General features: G+C 41.4%; 1 protein-coding gene across 1 annotated transcript in view; it reads left to right on the top strand.

The window, feature by feature from the left end:
• The first annotated feature begins 19,060 nt into the window (after positions 1-19,060).
• The window catches only part of NRP1 (neuropilin 1), a 178,029-nt gene continuing 173,041 nt past the window's right edge, over positions 19,061-24,048 (top strand). Inside the window, exons 1-2 of the mRNA XM_023741977.1 lie at positions 19,061-19,404; positions 22,714-22,888. Of these exons, the coding sequence (XP_023597745.1) occupies positions 19,338-19,404; positions 22,714-22,888 (242 nt within the window). The 5' untranslated portion in view covers positions 19,061-19,337. The remainder of the gene's footprint in view (positions 19,405-22,713; positions 22,889-24,048) is intronic.

Below are 24,048 nucleotides of genomic sequence, written 5' to 3'. Positions count from 1 at the left end.
AAGCCCACTGTCAAGTTTTACACACAACCCATGAAGTACTTAACCTTCTCCAAAAAATACGTGAACAAAAGTAGACTTGCTTCTAACGAGCTGCGGGCTGGAGGGAAGTTATTCTGGAGTGTGTCCGTTTTGGAGTTACTCTGAGGTCAGCTCCAACCCTCTGGTTTCCAGTTGTAGGGAGGACACACCCCACAGCTGTGTTTCAATCATCTTTAGAGATACTCGCTCCCACCCCCTTACCCAAAGTTACTGAATTGGAATCAAAAAACAGAGTTGAATGTGCTGTGAAATATACATTATGCTCCATTGTGTAATGATGTAATTACCATACTATACATGCTAGACCAGAGATTGACTGAACGCTGGAGAATGAAACAAAGTTATGGCTAATCCTGGACCAAATCCAGCAAGCAGATGAATGGGACAATCCTGATATTTTGCCAAGAGCAGAGCTATAGATAACTGAAATGGGCCAGGGGTAAGTGAAAGAATTCAGTGAGTGTAAGTTTCGATGAGGAAGTTGATGACTGTTGTAAGATTGTTTGGGATGATCACTTAGGTTCAGTTGTTTAAAAAAAAATAGACAAACAAACTTTAAGGTTTAGCCATGTTTCCAAGGAGTTGACGAGAGTACTATGCTTCTTTCGATTTATTTATTTCTTTACATTTACTGACCTGAATATGTTTTCTTTAGGATAACTTTTCTAACCCAAGCTTCCCGAACTGTCAGAGAACCACAGTCTGCAATGAGATCCATTAAGTATTTAATTTTCCAGAAAACTATATATTTAATTATGATAAAGCTAAGCAAGCTAATTAAAATTGCAAGTGTGTTCTTGACAAAGAACATTCCAGGTGGGAGAAAAAGAGTGGGCACTAGCATAGAGTTGGGGAGATGCATATGTTCAGGGAGTTTGCAGTCCAGCTGGACAGAGAGTTTAGGTAGAGGTAATGGCAATGAAGAACAGAAATGAATCTGCTACCCAGTTTTGAGGCTGTTACATGCCACATTGAGGAACTGGAATTTAGTTTGTTAGCAAAAACAATGCAGAGAACTTCGCATTTTTTTGAGTCATTAAATATGTATATGGCTTAAGGGTAACGTTAAGTCAATTTGAGTCCTAGTTCTAATTTTTACTGGCTTCCAAGACCTGGAATCTATAAAATTAGAGTCTGCCAGTGACTCAAACTCTCTGAATGTCATTTTACTTACATGTAAGTGGGTATAATAATACTAATCTTGTAAAGTTCCTGTGAGGATCAAATAACAGAATATATAAAGCACATTGCACAGTATATAGCACAAAGTAGATGCTCCTTACAAATCAGTTCTCCTTCTCAGGCCTTCCCTGTCTTCCAATAATTTAAGTGATAACAACAGAAAGAAAATACCCTTGTGAAAACCTTTTCATCAGTTGTTTATTCAATTTAACAAACTTTTATATAGCAATATGCTGGGCCCTAAGATATCAAGATAAATAAGACAAAGCCCCACTTCACAGGTATTCGTAGCCTAGTAAAGGGGGTTGAAACCACAGCAGTAATCAGAACACAATAAAAAGAAGAAGTAGCAAAGTGTTTGGGAGCATAGAGGAGAGGGAGACGAATACTAGTCAGCAGTGGCTGGAAAGACTTCACAAGAGAGCTGATATTTTAGCTAGGCTTTGAAGTATGAGGAGATTGAGGTATAAGCAGGTCACAGAGGCATGAAGGTAGGAATTCTGAAAGCAAGAGGTGAGCAGTGTGAACTGGTACAATATGATATTAGAAGGCGCATGAGACCAGATTACTAAAGAATACATTTATCCTACTGTGAGTTTGAATTTTATTCTATACACAAGGAGAACCAGAAAAGATTTTTCAGCAGATTTGATATTTTAGATAGTGGTACAATCGGATGGATAGGAGGTGGGAGGAGAGGAGGGGGAACACAAGAGCAGGGAAATTAATAAAGAGGTCTTAAAAATAGGTCTGGTAAAAGAGAATTAATGTCATAACTTGACTCATCAGTGGGAATGGGCTTGAAACATGGTGAAAGTAGAATCAATATGTCTTAGAAGTCCAAAAACGAAGGGGAAGAGCCACAGATATCTCCAAGTTCTCCAGCTTTGGTGACTCAATTTAAATTGTAATTGAGGCAAAGAGTCCAAGAAGAAGAAAGGTTGGGGAAGTGGATTAAGGAGTGAGATGAGTTTATTTGGGGCCCTGTGGATTTGAATTAGCTATGGCCCATCCAGATGAAAATATGGGTCTGAAGTTTAGTAGATCGATTCTGATGTATTCAAGGAACTGCAGATTATAGGTGAGAGTAGAAGCCCAGTGTCTTAGTCATCTAGTGCTGCTCTAACAGAAATGCCACAAGCAGATGGCTTTAACAAAGTGAAGTTTATTCTCTCACAGTCCAGTAGGCTACAAGTCCAAACTCAGGGTGTCAGCTCCAAGGGAACGCTTTCTCCATCGGCTCTGGAGGAAGGTTCGTGTCATCAATCTTTCCTTGATCCGGGAGCTTTTCTGAGCAGGAACCTCAGGTCCAAAGGATGTGCTCTGCTCCTGGCACTGCTTTCTTGGTGGTATGAGGTCCCCATGTGTCTCTGCTCGCTTCTCTCTTTTATATCACAAAAGAGACTGGCTTAAGACATTATCCAATCTTGTAGACCTCATCAGTATAACCTCATCATACTGATAGAGTTCACAACACGTAAGGAAATCATATAACTTCATCATAGTGATAGAGTTTACAACACATAAGGAAATCACGTCAGATTACAAAATGGTACATAATCATACAATACTGGGAATCATGACCCAGCCAAGTTGACAGATATTTTGGGGGGACACAATTCAATCCATGACACCCAGGATGTGACTAGGTCCAAAAATGAATAACTGGAATGTGAAGGGAATAGGTGAGGATGAAATTGTAGGGATCACAATGTGTAACATAGTTTTTTTTTTAAATAAAAAGGAAAGGAGAGAAGTTAATAATACAGGTGGAAAAAAGAACTAGGAAAAAGAACATCTAGGAAATCAAGGGAGAAAGCTAGAAAAGATGAGCCGTGCCTTAAGCATAAAGAAGGTCAAAATATATTTAAGAGAAAAAGTATTTCTTTAATAGCCATTGAAAGAATAAGATAAAATGCTTATCTGAAATCCGTCCAGTCGATATTGACTCACAGTGACCCTGTAGTCAGAACCAACTCGATGACAACAGGTTTGGTTATTTTTTTTTTTGGTTTTGTATGTCTTATATGTAATGGTTCCTGAAAAGAAAATAAGTTCCTAAAGAGAATATTAGTTTTCCTCATTTTTAGATGATGTCAACGGCACCGTTTACTCTTCTTGGGTCTGTTCTCTTTATAATGCAATTAATGTCACTTAATGACACAAGATACATTTTCCTAAAACTAGCAAACATGCTGTTTCCTTACTTGAGTTACTCTTGAGTTACTCTTCATTATTTAAAGAATAAAGTATAAAATCCCTTTCTTGGGCATTAAAAAACTCTTTAGATGCAAGCTACAACCTCATATTCTATTACTTTTTTACATGAATCTTCTCTCTCTTGTCTACTCACTGTCAGTAAACAAAACTTACACATTTCTGCCTCAAATAATTTGTCAATATGTGACATAATTCTCTCCACCTTACAAATAGAGACAAACAGAAAGCCTGCTATGTCATTCCTATACATTCTTGAAGCCTCAGCTCAAGTCTTTTTCCTACTAAAAGTCCTCTCTGCCTTTCTGGACCTTCTATAATTATTTTGTATTTATCAGACCAGAGACCTGTAGACGTGAACTGGGCCCCTGAATGACTGTGTGACCTTTAGAAACATCTTGAAGTCTCAGTTGTCTCATCTGCAAAATGAGATAATTTCTAAGGTTCTCAAACTTCAAAATAATTTCATCCTATATGCTACAGTGTGTGCATAGCTAAAGAGATGTTGCGCTGTTGTTGTTAGGTGTCATCAAATCGATTCTGATTCATAGTGACCCAATGTGACAAAGTAGAACTGCCCATATGGTTTCCTAGGCTGTAATCTTTACGGAAGCAGATCACTAGGTCTTTCTCCCACGGAATCACTGGGTGGGTTTGAACCACCTACCTTTCAGTTAACAGCCACGTGCTTAACCATTGTGGCACCTGGAAGTCACTAAAGCTGAACAAAACAAAACAAAAATTATACTGCGTGCATGGGCGCACGTGCACACACACATATAAAAGATTTTTATATGTGTGAAAACTAAAGAATAAAACTAAATATCTTCCAAAGAAATTAACGTGTTAACACTAGGACTTCACCAGTAAACCTGTATTTGGGAAGAACATTCATAGGAGAAGGAATGATGGTAACATACTCATGGAGCAATTCAAGCATTTGACAAAACTGGAAGGTAAAGTCCAAAACAAACTCAAGCTTTTGGAAACACTATAAAATGGTCTTAAGTCCCCATTATCTGACTTTGGTGGACCTCTTGAGACCTATTCTATGTCACTTCCTCCCTCTTGCACCTGCCCCATCTTCAGGGGCAGAATCTTCTCAAGTCTCTCTGGGGATACTAGTCATAGTTGATGGATTTTTTTTTAATTTATTTTTTTCCTCCCTGAATTATCTCTTTCCTTTGGGGTCAATTTTCCCTTCTGGTGTTTCTCTTTCATGCTGCAGGCTTTTCTCAAATGCCTGGTAATCCGTGGTTGATCCATGTTAATACATAATCCATGTGAACACTTATGATTGAGGAAACATGAAAGTTGTTTATGTGTCTGCTTTTCCTACCAGACAGCAAGATCTTTACGGGAAAGAGCTGTGATTTGTTCACCTTTTTTTTGCTAAAATACTGCTAGAAACTTGGGATGCAGTATTAAGAGTATCTTATTTAGAACATAATAATCTTTTCTATTCATACCATATTTGGAGGAATGATGACATTAAAAGCCAACAAAGAGGACTGAGTCATTTATAAAATCATATTCTATGGCCAACAGTTGAATAATTATAACATTCGTAACCTACATTTGTATAGCACATTGCAAACCACAGAAAATATCTCCTTTTGTTCTGTAAAGAACCAGATGGAATGGTTTCACCTAGAAATGAGCAGGCAGAGGAAAGCAGAAAGGATTGTACATGGAAGTTGTAGTCAAATATTTGAATAACTGTTGTGAAAATACCATCTAACATTATGGGCACTTACCCTATATCAGGGAATATTCTGAAAAATAAACATGTAAATCTCCCAACGTACTGTTATTTTTCCCCACTTCACAGATGTAAAAACTAAAAAGCAAAAACATTAAGTAACTTTCCCAAGGTCACACTGTTAATAATTGGTAAAGCCAAGGTCTGTATCCAGATTGACTAATTCTAGAACCGTCATTTAACCTCTACAGACCTATTACACAATAAAGGTTTTAGGATTTAGAAATGGGTGAAACTTCTTAACATTTAGAATTTTCCAGTGATGAACTGACAGGATCAAATGGCAGAACTTTCAAGAAGGCATTATTGTAATGGTCAAGAAGTTAGACCTTCAAGATCTATTCCAAATTCAAGAGCCTCTGATTGTGGTCTTATGTACATACACATATCTATTTTCTCCAAATGAAACATGAGATTCTTGGGGATATGGTAATGTCTTATACTTTTCCATGATCTTCCTGTCATACTGGCCCATGTACATAGTAAGCACAAATATTTGTTGGTTGATTTTGAAGTACTTTCCACTGGTAGCATTTTAGAACAGGGTCGATTATCTCTTCTCTCTGATGTTTAGCATGAAGGCAATGAAAGATTGGTGGCTTCTAAAGCTCCCTTCCAGGGCTATGATTTGGTAGGGGACAAAAATAGATAGGAAAAAGCATCAACATCCTTATGTCCTTCTGTGGCACCGCTGGAGAATGCTACATTCTAAAGAGAGTTTTTGATTCTAAAGGTTGCTTTAAAAAAAAAGGTAAAAGAAAAAAAGATGGACTTCTGAGAAACTCTCAAAATAGCTTATTGATCATGGCACCCAGTTCTCCTAAACGCTATCCTGGATATACAAGAAATATCAAATTGGTGTTGAGAAAATGACTAGCCTTTGTGACAACCTCAAGTACATGTCAGACATAGCGGCAAGCTGTCTATTTCTGGACTACTAGATTCAAAGGCAAGAAAAGAAGAGCAATCATAAAGGTTTTACAAAACAATTGTTGGCAATAAGAACACATTTAAAAAAATTATAGGACAGATTGGGATAATATTTGTTAGATTTGTTGAACCTAGTTTGAAATGATCGTTTTGCTTCCAAACAATGGCAATCTGATATTATAAATACTACAATATACTAATTTTGAAGCAAAAGCTACTGGGGTCACTTTGCAATTGACTTTATACTTGAACACACTATTGTTCTGTTTTTTAAGGTTAAACAAAAGTGTAAAAAATATTAAGAGTTGTAAAGGAAAAAGAGTTCAGGATAAGGATAATAACCCTCCAAATCTACTCCTGAATTTTTAAAAATAAAGCATTGTACATAACCATTTTCATCCGATTACAAAATCATCAAAGACAATTTGAAGAAAAAGAATTATATGCCCTTGTTTCAAGAGACAACGAAGGGAATACATCAAGTCTTTGAAAGTATCAAATGATCCTGTAAGTGAAATGTTTTATTTTAAAGTCATAATTACATTGACATTAAATAAGACAGCCCCTAACTTCAAAATAAGCAATTCATAAATAAAAAAAGATTGTTGCTTACCTGCTGCCCTCCTCTACACCACAAAGCCATCCCCAGCCCCACTGATGATACCTTCTCTCTCCCACCCTCTTCTGAAAATTGATGTGCTCAGCTCTTAGGATCCCTCCTTCCCAGCAGCTTTGAGTACTGTTAGGACCCCAGCCTAGCCACCACTTTACCAAAAAAAGCCCACCAAACCAGCTATCATCAAGTCAATTCCAACTCACGGTGACTCCGTGTGTGTGTCAGAGTAGAACTAACTGTGCTTCATAGAGTTTTTAATGGTTGATTTTTCAGACGTAGGTAGCCAGGTCTTTCTTCCAAAACACCTCTGAGTGGACTCAAAACTCCAACCTTTCAGTTAGCACCCAAATTTGTTAACCGTTTTCACCACTCAGGGACTCCTAGCTACCACTTTAAAAAAAAGCTCGTTGCCGTTGAGTTGACTTCAACTCCTAACGACACTATAGGACAGAGTAGAACTGTGCAATAGGGTTTCCAAGGAGTGGTTGGTGGATTCAAACTGCCAACTTTTTGGTTAGTAGCCTGAGCTCTTAGCCACTGTGCCACCAGCCCTATTATTTAGGGTACTCACCCTTGCAATCCTATGAAAACAGCCCAGCTTGGCTTTTGCTAGCCTATCCCTACTAGTACCCTATTGACTTACCCTCCTTTCTCTCTTTAAAAAAACAAAAACATATAACAAAACAGGGATTAAGACTCAGTCTGGGGTCATAAGCAGCCTCACAGCTCAGAGCACCAATTATGAAAGTTCATCTACATGTGAATTTAAAATATCTTGGTGGAGTGGCCTTTAGGTCTAACCTTTATGATATTGTTTCTGTGGGGAACTATGTGGATTTCTAACCAACTAATTTTGAAACAGATATTTAGAGTATAACCCATTCCTAGGTGAGGGACCACACATGATAATAATCATCCCAAATAGGCAGCAGGAGCTGAAACTACAGAATTGAAAATGTTCCACCAGGGAAAGAAGAGGAACTGCAGTATTGGGAACATATATTTAATGGTTGTAGCTATAGAAAAAGAACATACATTGGCAAAAAGAAAAAAAAGCAAATTAAGAAGGTTTTTAGGTGAGACTACTAGTTAATAATGGTATCATGGGAACCCCTATAAAATGCTTACATTGCAGTCTAACAGATCCCAGAATCCTCTAAAGGTTTAAGAAATCAGGTTATTGGGAATATAGCATCTTTGGTATTTAGAATGTACTCGCTGCTTTAGGTTAAGAAGTGTGTCAACACTAGATGTTAACAATAATCAAAAAGAAAAGAAAACAAACAAAAGTTTTACTCTCTTAGTTCTTCAAGAAACAGAAAAACAGTAAGGCTGGAGCTCAGTATTAATCTAGCTGGAATTAAAGGTCACAACTGTGTAGAACACATGAACTCAACACCAAAAGAATCTGGAAGCCATTCAGCTTTGACTGAAACTGTAAAAGTGTTTGTGCTTAATTACGGAAGCCCTTGGGGTTCTTCCTTTCCCCCTTCAAACATGGAAAGTCATCAGTAATGGAAATTACCTGGTTGTGAGTTTACAAAAGACAATGGGTTGGACACCAACCAGGGGACCAACATGGTTCCGACAAATTACAACCTACCTTCTATTATAGGGCAGCAGGATATCACTCTGGGGGATTTTTCCATCAGCCAAAGTACACCTACCTGGATCTTTGTAGACGTGACCTTCAATTAAGGCAATGATTTCCTCATTACCCATTTTCCACAGGCTTAGTTTACAGAGATACTCCCAGGGAGCATGAAATGGGAAAACTCAGAAGGAACAAGACAAGGGATTTTAAAATCAGGATAGTCTTTACAGCCTCAGGGGCAAAGGTGGGACATTTAAAAGCATTTATAAAACTTTATTTTATTTATTTTGTTTTCCAAGGACAGCTTTTACGAACAGGTATAGTTATCAAAATTTGCAGCAAATGCATGCCTTGTTAGATGATGGAGAGCTCTTCTCTGACAACGTCCTTATGCTTTGCACCAGGATGTCACTAAGGCATGTTTTTATGCTACAACAAAACCTGTCTCAAGGATTTCATAATATTGAGAATGTTTTCTGTAGCCACAGCTTAACCAGTGTGAGTCCATCCAATATCTCTATGAAGAACTAAAATGCTCCAGAAGCATGGTACTCCATAGGTGGCACTTCCAACCTCACGAACAAGGCTGCCATTAAGCTGAAGATCGGCCTGAAAAATACTCTAAAAAATAGTATACCCCTGATACAGAAGCCGGGGACAATATAAAAGGAGATCCACAACCAGTGTTATTATTTGTCTCCCACTTGATCTAGCATTTGACCTAGCTGGTCCTCACTCCCTGAGTAGGAACTTGCGATGAAGGAGCAGGACCTCAGTTTGCTGCCACACATGTTGTTTTTGTTAATATGTGCATCTAGAAATTCAAGCTGTTTCCAGTAGCAATGTAACATATGATAGAGAAACATAGGAACAGCCATGCTTTTGACCCAAATTTTCTCAATAAATATTTTCCTTAAATTTTTAATTTAGTTAAATCACAAAAAAACTTCATGAAATAAATATTCCCCTTCGCAGCTGAGAAAGAATTCTGACTCGGCCTAAATTCCAGAGATATCAGGCAGAGAAGTTTTTTGTTACAATATCTCTTTCTCTGTGTGTGTGTGTGTGTCTGTGTGTCTGTGTGTGTGTGTGTTGTGGTTTCATTGTTTTGTTTTGTTGTTCGGGTCATCTCTGCTATTCCCCTGATGGTACTTTATGTTATTATCATATTTGGTATTGAGAGCTGACAGTATGTACTAGATAGAAATAGGAAAGTCATCACTTTAGAGCTTCATGGTCCAAGTCAGGAACACAAACAACTCAAAACAGAAAACATACTGAGAGAGTTTCAAATATCAGACATGCAGAGGAGACCCAGTCAGTGTAAGCCACTTCCTGTGACGTCCTGGCACAATGCTCCACAAAGTCAAGGCCTTACATAATATTAGGTAATGGCAAACTCACGCTAATGTTTTAAAAACCTGCTCACAAAACAGTTGATGTTGTTGTTAGTAGCCATCAAGTCAGCTCCAACTCATGGTGACCTTGTATATAACAGAACGAAACCTTGCCCAGTCCTGCACCATCTTCATGATTGTTAGTATGCTTCAGTCTATTGTGGCTATTGTGTCAGTTTATCTCACGGAGGGTTTCCCTCATTTTTGCTGACCCTCTACTTTACCAAACATGATGTTCTTTTCTAGTGAATGGTCTTTCCTGATGACTTGTCCAAGTAAGTGAGCTGAAGTCTCGCCATCATTGCTTCTAAGGAGCATTTTGGAAGATAGAAGAAGAATTGATGCATTTGAACTGTGATGCTGGTAAAGAATATTGACTACACCATGGACTGCCAGAAGAATAAACAAAATCAGTCTTGGAAGTAATACAACCAGAAATACAGAAAACAGTAGAATCATTCAATCTTACAAGGGATTAGGTCCTGAAAGATCACTTAATTCATTGCGTCTACATTACAGATGAAAACCCTGGAGGCCCAGTAAGAGGAAGTGTTCAAAATTACAGAGTTATAGGAGAGCTGGGACTGGGCTCCCAGTCCAGTGCTCTGAAGTTAAGTTGTGCTTTCTCTTACATGCGTTAGTGCTTGGGACTCCTCCTGACATCGTTCCCACCCATTGTCCATTTAACCATACACTTTAACATTTTTTTAAAGGGTAACATTTTATAAAAGAATAAGCTGGCATCACAGACATGTATTGGCCTGTTTGAAATACATTTCAATACAGTAGAGTAATTCTTTTGTTCCAAGAGGCTTAACATACCTCAAGAAAACTCACCACATACGATTTGCAAAAGAACATGCTGTTCCAAAAGCCTTGTCTTTAATGATGCAATTGTTATTACATTGCAAGCTTCATACTTGGAGTCCACCAGTCAAGTCACCGTGAAGAAGTTTTCATTTGCTGAAGGAAAACATTATTTTCTTAAGTGACTCTGTCTCAGGCCATGTCTTTATAGCAATCTCCCCAGAGTAAACATCTCCTCATTCCTCCCTCAAAGGACACTTCAAATTTCTAGACCCAGTTTGCTCTACTGAGACCAGTATGCATATGTGTCTTATTCAGTATCTCTCATGAGGGCATCCTGGAAGCTTCCTTGCCCCTGAAAACCTACCTCACTTGGACAGCACAGCACCGTTCTGCAGGCTAAGTATTGTGCTGTTCCAGCGATATATTTGTTTAAAGGCAAGTACCCTGTATGAGGGAACACAGAGGAGAGAATAAATGGAGGATATACACCGAAAAGGAAGTGGGATTACAAATGAACTCCTTCACCTGTTTTACAATTTTACTTAGCTGACACTAGATGAAGCACTAGCCTCAGATTTTGAAATAAAAAGCTACTAATTCTTACTATCTGCCACAATTGGATATTTAGATATAAAAAGAAAAATAAAGCAAAAGAAAACACCATAACAACCATAATAAAAACTACGAATAGAGAGCTTCATACACTCACTTGAAAACAACTAATGATCAAAACAGAGTGGCTCTTAACAGTCTGTCACCCTTCTCTGTTCTTCTGGTCATGGTATCCTGAGACCCTCTTTCACCCTTGGAGATTGTCTTTCTGCTTTCTGTCAATCATAGGGTTTCCCACCCACAGCCAGGGTACAAGTGGCCCAAGCTGGATAGAAAGAGTAACCTATCTCACTTGAACAGTGATTGGTCCAGAAAGGAGCACATGACCCCAATGCAGCTAATCAGAATTTTATTGAAGACAGTTATGTACTTTGGAGAGAACACTCTGCTCCCAATCCTCTTTGTGCTCACAACCTCGAAGGACCATTGAAGCCTGGGTCTGCCATTGACCTCCCCTGACACTATCCAGAGACTGCTTGCTTGAAAACGAAGCCAACTCAGATGAAAACACAGAAACCATCCTGTTCATTGTCATCAATTGAACCTTTAGCTCCAGCTCTGCCTAACGTGAGATTCATTCTTTGATTTTCCCCCTTATAACTATTAAATCTCTTTTTTGCTTAAGATGATCTGGCTTGTGTTGCTTGATATGAACTGGAAAGCCCTGACTGCCACTCACTCACGTATCCTGGAATGTATGAGATGCTTCCCTCACCAGTGAAAGGACAGCTGCTACGTTGTATCTACATAACAGAAAAATACTCATTTGACATGATTAGGACTAATACCTAATACATATACATCACAGTTGATCTGCCTAAGATAGATACCTGTTTTGAAAGCCAAGGCAGACATTCTCAAAACAAGGTCCAAAAAAAATCTTAAAAATCAAACAGTTCAGCCGTGTGGAAAATAGTTTGGTGGTCCCTCAAAAAGTTAAACAGAATTTCCATGTGATCAAGTACTTCCACTCCTAGGTATTTACCGAAAAAAAAAACTGGAAGTGGGAACGCAGACAGAAACCTGTACACCAATGTTCATTGCAGCACTATTCACAATACCCAGAAAGGGGAACAGACTAAACATCCATCAATAGATGACTGGATAAACAAAATGTGGTATATCCATACAGTGGAATATTACTCAGCCATAAAGAGAAATGAAGTTCTGATACATACTACAACGTGGATGAACCTTGAAAACATTATGTTCAGTGAAATAAGTCAGTCACGAAAGGACAAATATTGTATGACCCATATATATGAAATTCCTGGAATAAGCAAGTGTGTAGAGACCTAAGTTTACTAGTGGTTACCAGGTGGATGGGAGGTAGGGAGAAAGGAGGATTCACTGCTTAGGGGACACTGCACTTCTGTTAAGGGAAAGAATAAGGGTGATGGTTGAACAACATGATGAATATAAATAATGTAACTGAACTGTACACGTGAAGATTGTTCAAATGTCAAATGTTTTGTTACAGATATATTTACCAAAAGAAAAGAAAACTTACAGCCAAAAAAAAAAAAAAAATTCAATGAGATAGGAGTTTGCTTTGGAAGACAACATTAAATTTGAGTTTGCTTGACTACATTCAGGACATGCACGAACATAATTCATAAGTCTGTGAAATGACAAAGGGGTTTAAAAATCCAGAAAAAGAACCTTTGCACACCGGGATAGAGGCAATAATACAGGATGACTTTAAAGCAGCCATTTGACCTCATAAATTACAGGGTAATAGAAATTCCTATGAATTTTCAAAAGAATAAACCAGTTGTGATATTCACCCTTATTTCATTAAACAATTTTACTTCCACCTTCTTTAAGATACAAACTTAAATTTAAAACATCAGCTTTTTATGTTTTATTCCATCACAAAATTGCTGAGTAAAGTTGCCAAATTTGAACGTTCAATGTACTTTGAACTTTACAATGAACTTTCAGTGATCCTCCACCTGCGGAGTGAGGGTGGCAAGCAATGATTTTAGAGAATGTTAATATCAGGGTCTGCTTTGGACTCTGTAAATGCAATTTATAATTAGAACGTCCCAATGTGTGCTTTTTTTTTCTTTTTCGCTTTACATTTCAAAATATAAACCTGTATATTTTGTTTAATAACCTGTCACTTTACAATTTTTATGTCTCAACTTATACATCTTTATTATTTCCAGTTTCTACAACTAAAACTTAAGCTGGAAAAATCAAGAAGAGAAAGTGCAGGAGTATCTCTTCCAAAATATTTTTTCTTGCTGTCCACTTTGCTATTTATCGTCCCTACTAGGGTGTTTATAGCATTTGAGCAGGAGGAAAATGTGCCTGCAAATTTAACCTCTTGTACTATTAAACTGAAAACTTTTTAAAATACAAAAGTTTCCAAATGGCCAGCCCTGTTCTTCTGTACATCTTCCCCATGACATACAAGCATTTGTGTGACTTTAGGGAAAGCCCAATAGGACAGTAAATTTTGTAGCTGAAAGTCAACCAACAAGGATTAATTTATCACCACCTACGTGCAAGGCACTTCGACAATCTGATGGTTTGATACAATAAATTGAAGGAAGAAGGCTTTGTCAAAAATAATAAACACATTGCCTTCAAGCTGATTCTGACTCATAGCAACCCTACAGGACAGAGTAGAACTGCCCCATAGGGTTTCCAAGGAAGCAGACTGCCCATCTTTCTCCCATGGAGTGGCTGGTGGATTCAAACTGCTGACCTTCTGGTTAGCAGCCAAGCTCTTAACCACTGTGCCACAAGGGCTCCATACTCTTCTGGTTTCCTCCTACCTCTCAGTTGCTCTTTCTCATGGTCTTTTGTTGGCTCATCCTGACAACCTTGCATTTAAAAGTTTTCAATGTTCTGTCCTGCAACTACTTTCCACACTACATATCCTTCATAGGCAATTTCACCCATTCCCTCTACTTCAATTAATATTATCTACATACCAGTTATTCACAAACTTATATCTTCAGTCCAGATTCCTCCTCTATATTCCATTGGTTTGTCTCATAGAGATTTGAAACTGAATCTAGACCAAATCAAACTCACAATCTCCTTCCAAACTAGTCTTCTTCTAGTGTTCCTTGCCTCTCTGAAGGCTATCACTGCCCATCCAGTTACGGAAGCTAGAAACTAAAGTGTCATCCTTGACAACACCCTCTTCTTCACTGGCATATCCAACTCATCATCAGTCTTTTTGATTACACCTCCTTGTTCAAGCTCTTGCTTATATTCTATTATAGTTGCTTCCTAATTGGTCTCTTCCTTTCTTCCTTTCCTCCATTCATAACTCATTCTCCATGCAGCAGATTTACTAATAAAAATCCAAATTAAAATTCTTCACTAGTTTTTAAATTCAGTTGGAATAAATTCCACAATTCTTAATTGTGTGTGCGTGGAGGGGGGGCTGTTTATTGTTGTTCTTCGTTTGATTTTTAAAAATATTACTGCTGATATTTTTTAGAATTTCTTAAAACTTGAGTTCTGTATTAATTTTCACAAAACTATGACTGAATTTAAAGAAAGAGCCACTTTCTTATTTTGGTCACTCAAATTATATTTTTAAAATAGTTCTTTTGAAGCTTTGAATATTTTCTCTTTAATGTTCTTATTGGTCTGGTGGGTGTTTCATTGTTTAGTATGATTTTAATTTTCCTAATTAAAAAGGTAGTTTAATTAAGACAGAATAATCTGAGATTATTCATTACAACAAATACAAGTGTTCAAATTCTAGCTTAACCTCTACCACCAACAAAATGTCTTGAATCCACCAATATGATTCAAAATCTACCATTTTCTTCCCGTATCTCTCAATTGCATATACTATATTACAAACACCTTGTATTATAGCTTTATCTTAAAACTTTAGATTGTTGTCTTTTCCCTAATACTTAAAGAGCTTTCAAGATAACTTTTAAAGTCCAGAAATAAAGTATCATAAAGTAAACATTCATTTGTTCCTTCCTTCCTCTGGCAATACAAATTAAGGATATAGCTATAAATGAGGTCCAAAACATATCTCTTTATGATGGAGACATTTGACATTTGACATAAATGCCATTTTAAATAGAATTGTTTTAAATAATAGTAGATAAATTTAAATTCCAATTTTCAATCTTTTTCCGGTTGTATTTCTTCCATTCTTATGTCTCAAATGTAGGTTAGATCCTACTAAAAATATATTGTTTTATTGCATTTCTGATGTGTGGGCTTGATGCTTTTAAAAACTTGACTAAGACCGACCTGATACTATTTTTAAATACCAGCCTGAATCTCCATATTTCATCAACCTGAAATACTGTGAGGAAGTTAGTGGCTCAAATGCCCTTCTGGGAGTAATGGATCTCATCTCATTTCTGACGAATTGATGAGAGCCTGATGAAAGGAACGAAGCATTTACCACTCAGTCTATTCTTAATGATGGACCAAGATTCCAGCCTTGCTCTGGGAGATCCAAGCCAACGCTTTATTCCTGGAGAAGTCCTCGAGTGCAAGTCAATGGGGCTGAAAATTGTTGACCCAGGGCCTCAGCACGGCATTCTGGGAGTGTGGTCGATGCATCTTCCCTTCAATGGAAGTGGGTCCTATCCAGTCTGAGGATATTGTGATGTTGGGAAAGAGTAATGTGTTCATGAGACCAAAATAAAATCAACCTAGGAACACTGCCAAATTCCTCCTCCGTCTATCACTTATTCTTATATAAAAGTCAGTCGGTCTGTCTCCCTTGCTGGAGAATTGCAGAAATCTAAAATTGACCCTTTTCAGCACTTTGTGGAATACAAGAGCAAAGGAAAGAGGTTGTTAGCAGGGACAATTTGCTCTGCACCAGCCCACTAGCTAGCAATTATCCATCAGTGCTAGGGTTCTACTATCCGGTACTGTACTTGGAAACTAAGGAGTCTAGAAAAGCCTCAAATCAGCTAAGACCAGGAGAATCAGTGGCAGAACTGAAGTATGGTATTTCCTCTCGAGTGTATATTGCATGCCTTATTAGGTGATTGGAGAAAAGCTGGCAAAAGTGCTCAGCTAGTGAACAAGAAAGGAGACAGGTTTCCTCTGAGCGTTGGTGCGCTGGATGAAACCTTCTCTCCCCCCACCCCCCCACAACCCTTCCCCGGGAAGGCGCGTGGGAGCCGGAGGAACGACTGCCGCCAGAGCCCAGAGGCGGCGAGGTCCGGGTGGGGAACAGTCCCTCCCTGAGTGCACGATCCGGTAGCTTTATTTGTTACCCTTGCGAGTCTAGGCTGGGAAATGCACACTCAGCAGGGAAAGGGGAAGAGAGATTGGAGGCAGTTTTCTAAAAACAACACAGCTCAAGTCTCCCGTGAGTGCCCCCTCGCTCACCCCGTCGAGGCTCAGACGGGTCAGAACCGGCTCCCTGGAGCGAGTGCGGCAGAGTCCCAGTAGGAAGAAGGCGACTATCTGTCACTCTAGGACGCCCCGGACGCTGCACCCTCCTGGTTCCCTTTCTGTGTCAACATACCAGGTACCGACAGCCACCTCTCCCTCCGAGCCCCGGACTGAGGTAGCTCGGGGTCATCCCAAATCTGATGATGCCGCTGACCCCGCGTTGCTGGAGACTAAAACTGGCTGCGTCCAGAGCAGAGAGGAAGGCGGGAAGGCGGCGACGAGCAGAAGTCTTAGCCAAGCGCCCAGGTTTCCTCCGCCAGAGCGCGGGCTCCCCGGGGCTCTGCGCTAGGCGCGGCTTTCCCCCGCTTCCTCCTTCCCTCCGCCGCCCAGCTAGAGGCGCACAGCTGCCCACCGGCCCTGCCGCGGCCCTTATCGTTCGACCTAGGCATTTGACTCCCGGGCCAGTGTCACCTTCCCACCCCGCGCCTCGCTGGCAGTATCTCCCAGGGGCCGGCGACCCGCAAAGGAGCAAACTGGACAGAGGCGGCGCTCTGGAGACAGGGCTGGCTTGCGGAGCGGAGGTGGCTCCGTCTCAAGATAGCGGCCGGAGCTCAGCGGACGCGGGTGGGGTGAGAAGAAAGGCTTGAAAAGAAGGGCTTGAAGCGAGAAAGTGGAAAGGAGGATCTGGTGGGACCAGTGAGTGCGGGTTCCGCGGACTGCGCCTCAGCGCGGGCACGGTTCCCGCCTGCACTCTGCGGAGCGCGCCTCACCGCGCCTAGCCCCAACCCGCGGGTGTGAAATTCTTGCCTCGGGCGGGCGCGCTTGGGGCAGTCCCTAGTTCTTCCGCCAGTCCCTAGTTCTTCCTCCAAAACCTTTGAGCAGAGTCTCCTCGCCAACATTCCTAAATCTCCCTTGCCAGCTCTTTACGCCAGGTAGGAATAAGCTCTGATTTGGAGATTTGTAAATAAACGCCAATTCCCAGAAGGTAGAGTGACCTTTTCACCTTGCCCACGAGCTCCTTTCGAGGGAGTCTGCGTGCACTGACTCCCCTAAAGGGCTGGATCCATGACCGCAACCTGTTTGTTTCTCTGAAATGTCCTTGCTATTCATATCCGCAGACGCACTTCAACGGCAGTTCTCTGGGAGCCCTTGGGGAATGGAACTGGGGAGCATCCAGAGACAGTGAGGACGGGTCTCCGTGGGGAGGTGGGGGTGGGCAGAAAGCTATAGGACCAGCGTGCACAATTGCCTGTTGCCGGGAGCCGGCACTGAGGGCCCTGCCAAGGGTGCCTCTTTCCACTTCCCTCCTCCGCCCTTTCTCCTTGCCCGTGTTGCTAAGAAGCCGGGGCCAATGGACCCCTCATTTCCAAACCACTGAGCACCTGCGCTCGGAGACGCGGGGCTGGGCGGGGTTGGGCGGTGGCTGCCCCCTAGCAGGAAGGCGATTCATCTCCCACTCTGCGGGGGTCCCCTCTGCCCCTAAGGAGAAGTCTTGTCCAAATCTCGGGGAACAATGGAGCCCTGCGGCGCAAGGCGGGCACCCCGGCGCCCAGGCGCGCTGGAAACCAGTCGCGCGCCCTGATGTCGGGGCAGGAGACGGTGTCTGGCTGCAGCCCGGCCTCGCACTCCTGGGAGGTTTGACACGGCTGTACGTGGCACTGGCACTACCGCCCCTCTCCCGGCTTTGCGGTGCGTTTCCGACTCCAGCCGAGCTTTCCACCTCTGGCCCGCCAGCCCTGACCCGGAGTGCCCAGCGGGCGCCCGTCTCCTCCCTGCCACAGGTCTCCGGCTGGTCAAGCGGAGAGCGAGAGGGGGCTGGCGCTACGGCTCCTCGACGCCGCTCCGCGCGGAGAAGCCGCGCTCCTAGCCAGCAAGGGGATTTGCAGTTGCAAGAAGGCGCCGCCACTTCTCGGGCCCTCCGCACTTTTCGGCAGCGGGACCCTTGCTGCCCTGCAGCTTCCTGGGTCTCATTCCGGGGTGCAGAAGCGAGGCTTGCCGAGGTAGGCTAGCCCTGAGCCTTCTTTGGCAGCGATCTCGATGCCCACCTCCCCAAACACACGCGCGCCCGCCCTCGGCGCAGACCCACAGCGCCTTCCTACTCGTGAAGATCCCTGCAAGGCCTCGGAGAAAGACAAACGGACGGGGAAAGCACAGTGAGGAAAACTAGTTCCTCCCGGTCTCCTGTCAGGCAATTACTGGCGAGCTTGTGCAGGGAGAGGGGAGGGAGGAAGCGAGGGAAGGGCTTAAGAAAGGGAGGGGGAGGACGGAAGGGGGTGGGGGAGGCGGGGGTGCAGTTAGTGAAACTCCTGTCTCCCGCTCCTCTTTTCATTGCTTGCTCCTCTCCTTCCCGCAGACACCCCGGACCTCCCCAGGGCGCCAGCTCCTCGGCTCCAGCGGGTCCAGAGACAACCCGGATATTTTTTTTTTCTTTTCTGGAAATTGGCTTTGGTGTGTGTTTCCCTACCTCACTTCTCCCCGTTCCAGCCCCCACATTTTTTTTTTTTTTTTTTTTTTTAAATATTTTCCATCTTTTTTTTTTTTGAGACATGGCTCGGGCAGTGGCTCCTGGAAGAAGAACAAGTGTGGGAAAAGGGAGAGGAAACCGGAGCTAAATGACAGGATGCAGGCGACTTGAGACACAAAACGAGAACCGTTTCTCTTGGATCAAGGCATTGCCTAGCTGCTTCCCGTTCTCCCAGACGGGCTGGAGGATTTTACAGCTCCAAGCAGAGTTGGAGCGCTTTGGATTTTTTAGATTACTCCGTTTGCTATATTTTCCCTCCACGATCTCGTTCTCCCGCTTCTGCCTAGAGATCCGAAGAAGGTAGAATGGAGAGAGGACTGCTGCTCCTCTGCGCCGCGCTCGCCCTCGCCCTGGCCAGCGCTTTTCGCAACGGTAAGTGACAGGCGGAGGCGCGTCTGACAGCGCCGCGCCCGGGGCTCCCAGGCTGCGGGCGTCCAGCCGGGCTCTGCCTCCTATCCCCAGCGACTGGACTCACGCAGAGTTGCTGGGATGATCCGGGAGGAGCCATCTGCCCGGACCAAGGAAACTTTTATCCGGGCGGAGAAATAAAGAAATCAAAGCAATCGGTTTCTGGCAAGAGGATTTCAGGTCCTCTGGCTCCTTCCTGGAAGTTGGCTGTTTGGTTGTGGAGGTTTTCCTATCTCTATTGCAAGACAGAGCTGCAGACCTTCCCAGATCAGCGCACCAATTATCTTAATAATGTTTCCTCCCAAAGGCAATTAGATGAGCCTCCCTTTCAGAAACCTAATGGCAGTTAAAAGTTAATGAACACTTTACCAGGAGAACTTCCTGGTTCTCTTGAAACTCCCCCAAACTATTTCCTCTGGCGGGTGCCTGCAAAAGATAGCGGTTTGCTGATTGATGGAACCCCTGTCCCCGGTTTTGTAACTCGTCCCTAATCCGTCTGGAGTTTGAATGAAAGTTGCATAGTGTCAATAAAGGAATCTGATATATACAGCATAAGGCACCAGGATATCTGGAAATCCCTAACTCAGTCGCAGCTTCCACTTTGCTTTTCAAACCACTCACTGTGAAGTAAATGAAAGACTGTGCTGGGGCATAAACAGTACCATGTAACATAAATAATATGTTTTATGTGATCTGGTTGTAGGCATGTTTGACTTCCACTGAAAAGTAGGTGAAGGCAAGGGTATGAAATTATCTTTACAGTAAATCCTCAGCAATTATTATTAACCAATTAGCAAATATTTACTTTTGTCTGACTTAGATTTCAAAGTAATTAGAAGAAAAGAACAACCACTACTTTCTGTGGTATATTGTTTTAATAAGAGACTACAAGTGGAGGAGTTCATACCAAGAGGAATTTAAATCACATCTTTATGATGGAAGTTAATCTCCCTAATATGTTTTCTGAACGTTTTGTGATTTAAGCAATAGATTCTCCCAACAGCTACCAAGTACTGTTCTAAAAGATATGCTTGGAAGTAAAACACACCAAGAACAATTGTGAATGTAGAGTTCAATTTGTTAATGAACCTGAGTTGGTGGCATCTTTGTATAATCTGGCAATTGAAAGAGCACAAATGGTTAGGCTTTAGAAATTACAGTAACCCACCCTCTGCCCTCAACAACTCCTGAGATTAAATCAGTAGGGGAGGTGTTCACAGGGTGGATTTGAAACGTAATATAAAAGCTCTCAGACTTTAGGGTGTGTGTGTGTGTGTGTGCGCGTGCTTGTGTGTACAGGACTTCTTTTTCTTAGCAGCTGAGAACCTGAGCTTCAGTCGGTGAGCTTGACTAGTTACAGCCACGTTACTATGACTGGAGTGACCAGAGCCAGTTAATGCCTCTGTAACTCAGCAGCCCTCTTAAAGCCATGTCCACCTCCTCCCAGTACCAGTGCTTGCTAAATTAATTCATTAACCTTATTTAGGACTAATGGTCCAGAGTCATTAGAAATTGCTCTTTCTTAATGAACTGTTAGAGAGATTTAACAGAGCCAGGGAGTCTAGCAGTCCACATTATCTTATTACACTGTCACTTTCTTAGAAGTCACAGATTAAAGAGCTCTGGTGTGGTACCGGGTCCACCTAAATGTCTTCTGAAGTGACTCTGTCAAGTGACTAGAAGCAGTGCTGTTTTATTTCACTCCTCTAACAGATGCCAGACTCTGCCATGATGTTTGTACAGAGCTGGAGGAGACTTAATGAGACAGGGTCACTTTCCAAGTTTTCTGCACATTTAAAATAATGCAAGAATCTCAATAGAATCACAGAACAGTGTCCAATATGGTCATTAGCTGGGATTCTGAACTCCAGTTGCAACATCATTTCTTTTGGCAAATCTTATGCTTTTAAAAGCTCAGGCAAAGGAAACCAGTATAAAACTACCCCCTAGTCTAAGAAATACAGAGAAACATCTAGCAATTAAGGAAAAAAACAATATAATTTATATTGTCTTCTTTTTAATTTATGGGCACTGATTTCTGTAATGCTTTATGCGTTTTTGATGTGCACTTCATCTTTCATTTCCATTTGACCTGGTTTTCCTGTAATAAAATTCGGTAGATTTATAAATTCATGCTGAGAGCAAAGAATGCCATTCTCTTTCCACAGGGAATCTATTAGATGCAATATTAAAATCTATATATACCATTACTGAAAATCTGTGATTGATAGGCTTATATATTTCACTGCTTTCATACCTGTTCCTCTTACATAGTTTATGCGCTAAATTTTTATTGCTCAAAATTAAGCATCAATAAATGTGGCATCATTTCAAGCTAAGGATCTCCAGTACGAAATCCATCATAAAAAGTGACAATGAAAATCTACGAGGAACAATAAAGCAGCCTCAGCAACTGGTTCTTTGGGTTTTTTGAAATGAGGTTCAAAACTAGTTAGCGCACCTTTTCCGGAGAATGTGGCTTACTTTATGTGATATCCAGGCCTCACTGCGGTGATTTTTTTCCCCCAACATTTAGGTAATTAGAATTAATGCTGCATGGCTATTTATTTTTCTTTCTGCCCCATTGCTTTGATCTGGTCTCCAAGCCTGAGCAACTTTACTTAGAGAAGTAAAGCGAATTATTTCTGCTTCATCAAATATACTTTGTTCTCTGTTGACCTGGATCCGAAGAGCAGAGATAACTCAGAATCACTTAGATTTACGGGCAGATAAAACAACAAAAAGTTTGGTTTTAAGCCAATCGAGGTCTTGGAAGACAATCCCCACTGATCAATGACATAGACCAGGCTTATCATCAAAAAGCCACACAAGGGGTCTAACAGCATCTTTTAGTCACCTTCCACTTAGAACTTGCTACTTAATGCGATTACACTTCTTGAGGATAATTAAGTCTAGCAGAAGATCCCTGGGGACCATGTTAACATCAGTTGAGGGGATTTAATGTTTTTAATGCTTGTTGTTGTTAGGTGCTAGAAGACCTCTTCCTTGGGAAGGAACTTCTGGGGGTGGGGAGGAGGTGAGGAGTCCTCTCAGATCTCTGTTGCTCAGCCTTCCTGTGCAAATGCTCAGAGATCAAAGATTGGCCCTTGCTAGGGTGTTGCTGTCATTGTCACTTTAAGGACCTGTGGAGACCCCTTGGAGTTCCCTTTAAAAAAGTTATGGAATGTTTAATATCTGGCAATTTATATATGAAGCTAGACTATTTAACTGGGTGTAAGGGAAAGATCTGCTAAAATGTTATTTTTATTGCAGATAAATGTGGTGGTACTATAAAAATTGAAAACCCTGGGTATCTTACATCTCCTGGTTATCCTCATTCTTATCACCCAAGTGAAAAATGTGAATGGCTGATTCAGGCCCCGGAACCATACCAGAGAATTATGATCAACTTCAACCCCCACTTCGATTTGGAGGACAGAGACTGCAAGTAAGTGAGAACGTATTTGAGCAGGGCACCACAGCACCATCTAGTGGTCATAGATGTCTATGGGGGAAAAGTCTGTGTGTTCAATATGGGATATAAATGGATCCAGGAGGGATTCCAATCTAGGGCAGATCATATGTCAATGGTATGGAAATTAAATTACATTAAGTGATTTCTGAGTTCTCCAAACTAGGAAGATTATATTTAAATGTGTAATCTTTCATACTCCTTTTCCTGTTAACACTTTTGGTTTGGGAACTCTTTTGTTAAGAAATGTATAATTTTTTTTTTTTCTGGGAAGGTGAAGAGCTAGAAACTCAAACTCTCACTTGCATTTTTATTAAATATTGTGGCTCATTAACATATATAGCATCCACAGATAGTGATGTTGAATATTTTGTAACAAATTTGTGGCACATTTCATAATTTAAAAGCTGTCTTTATCTTATCGAGTTTTACACGGAAAACACAAATTGTCATTGACTAAAAGTAAGGCATATAGGGGTGAATTGTCGTTGTTGTTAGGTGCTGTCGACTCGGTTCTGACTCATAGCAACCCTGTGCACCACAGAACGAAACACTGCCAGGTCCTGCGCCATACTCACAATCGTTGTTATGCTTGAGCCCATTGTTGCAGCCACTGTGTCAATCCGTCTCGTCTCGTTGAGGGTCTTCCTCTTTTTCGCTGACCCTCCACTTTACCAAGCATGATGTCCTTCTCCAGGGACTGATCCCTCCTGACAACATGTCCAAAGTATGTAACATGTAGTTTTGCCATCCTTGCTTATAAGGAGCATTCTGGTTGTACTTCTTCCAAGACAGATTTGTTCATTCTTCTGGCAGTCCGTGGTATATTCAATATTCTTCACCAACACCATGATTCAAAGTCGTCAGTTCTTCTTCTGTCTTCCTTATTCATTGTCCAGTTTTCGCATGCGTATGATGTGATTGAAAATACTATCTCTTGGGTCAGGCGTACCTTGGTCTTCAAGGTGACATCTTTGCTTTTCAACACTTTAAAGAGGTCTTTTACAGCAGATTTGCCCAATGCAAATCTTTTGATTTCTTGACTGCTGCTTCCATGGGTGTTGATTGTGGATTCAAATAAGATGAAATCCTTGACAACCTCAGTCTTTTCTCTGTTTATCATGATGTTGCTTATT

The sequence above is a fragment of the Trichechus manatus genome, unplaced genomic scaffold (assembly GCF_000243295.1).
Source record: "Trichechus manatus latirostris isolate Lorelei unplaced genomic scaffold, TriManLat1.0 scaffold00195, whole genome shotgun sequence".
Taxonomy (NCBI): domain Eukaryota; kingdom Metazoa; phylum Chordata; class Mammalia; order Sirenia; family Trichechidae; genus Trichechus; species Trichechus manatus.
This window is presented reverse-complemented; position numbering and strand designations above follow the sequence as displayed.